Genomic DNA, 5,937 nt, shown 5'->3' with positions numbered 1-5,937 from the left:
TTGAGATTTATTTTGCATAATAGATTTTTAAAGTTTTTCTTAGAAAATAGTTAATGAACATCTATAATGTCTTTATAAAAAGGCAAAAATAAATAAATAAATTAAAGTTTTAGTTTTAGCTTTAGTTTTTTTTGTTTTTGTTTCATAAAGAGAATATATGCATTCCACAAAATGTGAAAATTATTAATGGAAAAGCTTAATAATGATCAAATATAGTGCCACATATTACTCTTATAAGTTATAAGTTGATGTTATTCAAGCAATGAGTTAAAATTTAGAGTAATGCTATTTTATATTATCGGTGTTAAAACTCGTAGCATATTAAATGAGAGGTATAATTAATTGAATTACATTATGAGAGTATGTCAATAATGCTAGATAACATTATTCTAAAATCTATTGTTACGATTTTGTTATATCATTATATGTTCGTCCAATCAAATTTTGACAAGTCAATAAAACTTTTGAGTATCAAAACTTAAGTGGGAATACACCAATCCATTACATTTCTGAGAGCATCTTTTTGTCTTGTCATTTACATTTCCCTAAAAGCTCAACTTTGCTGACTTTCTGTCTTACCTAAACTTCATCAGTTTTTTATCTGCATCAAACACAACGCTTATCATCATTGTTGTATCTGCATCAAACACTAGGAGCTCTTGTTTCTGGAAAATCAGTGAATATGTTCAAGATTGCATTAAGGTTAGTTCAATGAAATAAATCTTGAAACGTGCTTCTTTCTGTGTTTCTTTATAGACAGAGATCTCATTTCTGGGTTTTGTTCTGGTGTAATATCAGTAGCAACTGCATTTCAAGAGCTTTTCTCACTAGAAGCTTCATCAGGAATTTTTCCGCCCAGATAGGAAGGTCAGATAAGATCCCTCTTCTCCACACTCCAATATATACACGCACAATTCTGAAATGGTTTGATTCTTCGGAATTAAATGGGTAATCTCGAAGTTCTTGTTCCTTGAAAATGTACGTTCCACTTTCTTTTTCATTGAAACCTAACTTAAATCTGCGATGTGCTGTACTAGGGAGATAACGTCCTCTTATGTGGTTTGGGTTTGAAATCTTGGTATAAATTATGCCACCACCTCTCCTCGTTGATAAATATTAGATAATTTAGACCATTTTGGATCATGTTAATAAAATACTAAAGTCACTTTAATTCATACATTTCAAGAAACTTAATTACTGTTCATTTATTCATTATCCATTTCTATCAATTTATGTGCTTGTTTGGTAAGAATTTTGATAATTGATTTTTTGACCCTTAGAAATAAAATGAGTCCAGAAAAATCTAAAAATAATGGCTGAAATAGTAAAATAACGATAAAAAGATTGATTTTAATTGGAGTCTGTTTGGGAGTGATTTTTAGAATTGATTTTTTGATTGTTAGGAGAAAAGTGGGGTCCACTTGTAAGAGAAGAAGTCAAATATGACGGTTGAAATAGTGAAATAACGGTCAAAAAATCAATTTTTTTGGTGAAGAAATCGGGCCAAAACAGGCTCTTGGTTTAAAATTTGTATCAAACAAGCACATAATTTAAATGTTTATAAAGACTTCCCAAACATGGTAATTAATATGGCCTATATATGAACCTTATTAACAAAACTTTAGTGCAAGATATTCACGAAGGATAATTAAGAAAATAAATTCAGCAGAAATCCACTAAAGAGCAAGACTTGAAGGTGAAACATTAGATTAAGAATATAACCCTTTTGTCTCTTTAATAAATTGAGGATCGCAACTGCAGAATTTTCTTTTTTGGTAGAAGCATATGTTGCAAATTATTTCAATTGAAGTTATACGTTATTGTGTGAACTGAACTTGGTCGGATTCCATCCGAAGGAATATTTAGCAGTGACATAGAAATTTGAGGCCACATGTTAATGTATTAGAGTGAGGGGAATTAGGTATGATTTGACCGATTAATGGTATCTAATTTGGATGAATAATACAACATTCGTAAGTAGCAATGAGTTTCTAAATGAAATTAGAAAATACCCAAAAGGCAAACGAAATTACATTTTTTCTAAGTTTTTATGGTTGACAAGTTAGATTGAATATGTAGGATTTTCTCTCCTAATCCATTTTTTCTATCTAATTTCCCACTTTTCCACTTATATTGCAAGGTGGTAATGCAAATTTTCCCTCTTAATTAAACAAAAAATTGTATCTTATGACCAAAAGACAGAGATAAAAAGAAATGGTACATTATGAAACAGTTTACAAGCAGCTGGCACGTTAGGTTGAACTTAAAAGCCGCTAAATGGCTGCTACCTAGAGAAAATTGGCTTTTAAGCTCGGTCAAACGTACTAGAGTAAATCGAAGGATCCGTTTGATTGCAAAAATGAAATTTGGGTGGAAAGAAAACGAATTCAGGAAATTGAATTACTTAAAAATTATTTTCTTGGGAATTGTAAACTATTGTGTTTGATTGATATACTTTTTCATGTGAAAAATGTTGAAATAAAAGTATTTTTTGGTGTTCGTTTGACTTTGTTTTTTATGAAAATTGTCAATTAAAGGGATTGAATTTATTGTTATTGGGGATGAAATTTATTTTCATTGCCAAAACCAAAAAAAAAAAAAAAATTCAAGAAAATCATCTATTTTTTAGTGTTCGTTTGACTTTGTTTTACATAAAAATTGTTAATTAAAGAGAAATATTTTTTTTCAATAATTCTTAAAATTTATTTTCGTTGTCAAAAAAAAAAGGTCAACAGTAATCGGGAAAATCAAGGGAATTGATTTTCCCACAAAAGCAAAAAAAATACAATTCCCAAGAAATTCAAGAATTCCTATTCCATGGAAAATAAATTCCAATCAAACACACCAAAGTTGAAAAATGCCATTCAAATTCCATTTTTCATGAAAATAAATTGCCAATCAAACGTTGCCTAAGTGTAAATTTTTTATGCAGCAAACTAGAAGGCAAGATAGCATTAATCACAGGCGCAGCAAGTGGCATTGGAAAAGAAACAGCAAAAAAATTCATAAACAATGGCGCAAAAGTAGTGATTGCTGATATTCAGGCACAAGCCGCACAACTGGGTCAAGAAACAGCCAAAGAACTTGGAACCCATGCCAGCTTCATTTCATGTGATGTGACAAAAGAATTAGACATTGCACATGCTGTGGATTATGCCGTCTTGAAGCATGGCCAACTTGATATCATGTTTAATAATGCTGGAATCGCATGTCACACTCCGCCTACCATAGTTGACCTTGATCTTGCTGCATTCGACCGTGTCATGGCCATCAACGTTCGAGGAGTGGTGGCTGGGATCAAGCATGCGTCCCGAGTTATGATTCCCCAGGGACATGGTTCGATTTTGTGCACATCGAGCATCACAGGAGTTATGGGAGGGTTGGCACAACACACATACTCGATATCCAAGTCGACAGTTATAGGAGTAATGAAATCTGCATCGGCAGAGCTGTGTAGGCATGGTATCAGAATCAATTGTATATCGCCATTTGCCATTACTACTCCGTTTGTGATTGATGAAATGAGGGTATACTTTCCTGGGGTTGATGATCGGGGGCTTGCGAAAATGATACATGATAATGGTGTGTTGAAGGGAGCCATTTGTGAGCCAGAAGACATAGCTAATGCTGCTCTTTATCTAGCATCTGATGATGCCAAATATGTTAGTGGGCATAATCTTGTAGTAGATGGTGGTTTTACTTCAATTAAGAATTTGCATTTTCCCATACCATACGAGTTTAAAAGAGAAAAACGAGGAAGATTGTTATAAGATGCACAATCATCAACCTATGGATTATATTTGTCGCATATTTGATACGTTAAACTCGACCGGACTCAATTTTGCCCCATTACTCTTATTTTAATCATGTCCACTTGTAAGAGTGCCTTGATCACCAACTTCCAAGGCATGGTAGCCAGATCAAGCACATGTCTTGAGTTATGGTTCGATATTGAGCACGACAAGTGTCATGAGATTAATAGGAGGGCTCTAGTAGTATTCGAGTCTATGATTATAAAATTTATGAAGTATGCATCAGCAAAGCTATGCGAGTACGTTATTTGAGTTAATTGTAAATAGCCAGCCATTTGCCTTCCGACTTCATTTCTAATCGAAGGGATGAGGGAGATCGTTACGGAGGTTGACGACCACGGGTGTGGAAATGATAGAGGATAATGGTGTGTTGGAGGGAGCCACTTGTGAACCAATAATTCTGCTCTTTATCTAGCATCTGATGATGATGAGTATGTTAGATGGTGGTTTTACTTCGCTAAATAGTTTGAATTTTTAAAATGTCATCATCCATAAGAGTTTAAAAATGGAAAACAAGGGGGAAAATGATAGTCATAATTAAGAAATATTGTTACAAGATGTACAAGCTCATACATTTGGATTACATTTATGTCACGTTCGACAGCACTTCACTGTTAAACTTAAAAGATTTACTTAAATAGGTTAATTTAATATAGACAAATAAATAATTCTATGGTACTTAAAGTTAGACGTAAGTAGACTACTTATTTTGACAATATATTAAGACTAAATTTTGTAAAAAAGTAAGTTATCTAAGCATGAAAAAAGAAGATTGTTTCAAAATAATTTTTAATTCTTCTCGTTCTTAGCCAAACATTCTATAGATATTTCTTAATCTTCACCCAATTTTCGCGTGTTCAACATTTTGGAGCTAGATTTTATTACTTTAAATTTATCCGGTGTGTAGAAATATGATTTAAGCACATTTCACCAGGATCATGTAACAATTTAATGAAGTTTTTGTTTTTGTTTTTGTTTTTTATTTTTTATTTGTTTTGTTTTGTTTTGTTTTGTTTTGTTTTGTCTTTGCCTTCTATTGTTGGGATTGATTGTCCAAATACAATGAGAAGTCAAGAATCAATTATTTTTAAAGGTGGAAAATCTACTTGAGCTCGAAATTGATAAGCAAATTTTCTCTCATAGATAACTCCCATATCTACGAGCCGAGTTGAGATATACTGTTTAATTTTTGTTGTCTAGATTACTGTCCACCAATTAATTATTGACACGTCATGTTAAATTAGCATGTCACCTATTTTTTAAGCATAAGGAGTAATTAGAGAAAAGTTAGACATGGTAATTTAACATGATGTGTTAATAATTAATTGAATGAACAACAATTTAGATAGCAGATTTCAACTCCTACTGGCCAGGGTGTCAGCTACTACCATGCTAAACAGTAAAAAAGGCTGGCTTGCATAAGGAAGGCAAGGATGAAATTTGTTTTACCATCTGCATTGAATCTAGAAGATTTGTTTTGATTACATTGGCGAATCGACCAGAATCCAACGAATTATGCAGATTTTTATGAATCTATTATTTCACTAGGACGAAAAGTAGCATAGCTAACGTAAATTGCAAATAGAGAAGAATATGTTCTTCAGCTACGTCATATTCCTGAACTGTTATCCTTTTTCAGGGCTTGTAATAGAGCTAGCGTTTACCTTGTGTTTACTTTCAGGTTACATCATATGCCTATGGCTCATCTGAGTTACTTGGTATTCAAATTGATGCAGCAATAAATCTTGGTAAGTATTCTTGGTGCTACTAGGAATTGGTCCTTTTATGAATGTAACTGCTTTACAGCTTGTTTGGCAAAGTAAAGTGATTTTACCATTTTGACAGTTGCGTAAAGACTTGTTCTCAAGAAGCAATAATTTTTACTGACTACTGAAAATCTGAAAATTCTGACTTTTACCCAAATACGTTTTAAGCTTGGCCAAATGTTGTTCTTATTTGTTGGTAAGTTATTCCATATATTTCTAATGTTGCTTAAGCTCACTTGATTGAAGTGGATTCTAGGGATGGCAAAGGGGCAGGGTGCCCCATCCCTGCCTGATCCCCCCTTAAGGCGGGGTGGGGGCAATCTCCTGTCCTGTTTACGACCCCTTTTTTCTCCAGTGAA

At 33.0% G+C, this 5,937-nt stretch overlaps 1 protein-coding gene across 2 annotated transcripts; it reads left to right on the top strand.

The window, feature by feature from the left end:
• Nucleotides 1-490: 490 nt before the first annotated feature.
• LOC111395084 (short-chain dehydrogenase reductase 3a-like) lies at nt 491-3,834 on the top strand. Of its 2 annotated transcripts, none has more exons than XM_023021105.1 (3): nt 491-702; nt 802-867; nt 2,933-3,834. In XM_023021105.1, exons 1-3 carry the CDS (start codon nt 683-685, stop codon nt 3,768-3,770), a joined length of 924 nt encoding a protein of 307 aa, XP_022876873.1. In that variant the 5' UTR covers nt 491-682; the 3' UTR covers nt 3,771-3,834. The 2 variants fall into 2 exon arrangements, with proteins under 2 accessions (XP_022876873.1, XP_022876872.1); XM_023021104.1 differs by having other exon boundaries at nt 799-867.
• Nucleotides 3,835-5,937: the final 2,103 nt, after the last annotated feature.

This window comes from Olea europaea, chromosome 1 (genome assembly GCF_002742605.1).
Source record: "Olea europaea var. sylvestris chromosome 1, O_europaea_v1, whole genome shotgun sequence".
Lineage (NCBI taxonomy): Eukaryota > Viridiplantae > Streptophyta > Magnoliopsida > Lamiales > Oleaceae > Olea > Olea europaea.
This window is presented reverse-complemented; position numbering and strand designations above follow the sequence as displayed.

What these genes read in the sequence shown, in the direction of transcription:
- LOC111395084 (XM_023021104.1), top strand. Translation starts at nt 683, where the DNA reads ATGTTCAAGATTGCATTAAG. An exon ending in ATGTTCAAGATTGCATTAAG is followed by an intron (nt 703 to 798) that starts GTTAGTTCAATG and finishes GTGTAATATCAG; the next exon opens with TAGCAACTGCATTTCAAGAG. An exon ending in TTTTCCGCCCAGATAGGAAG is followed by an intron (nt 868 to 2,932) that starts GTCAGATAAGAT and finishes TTTTTTATGCAG; the next exon opens with CAAACTAGAAGGCAAGATAG.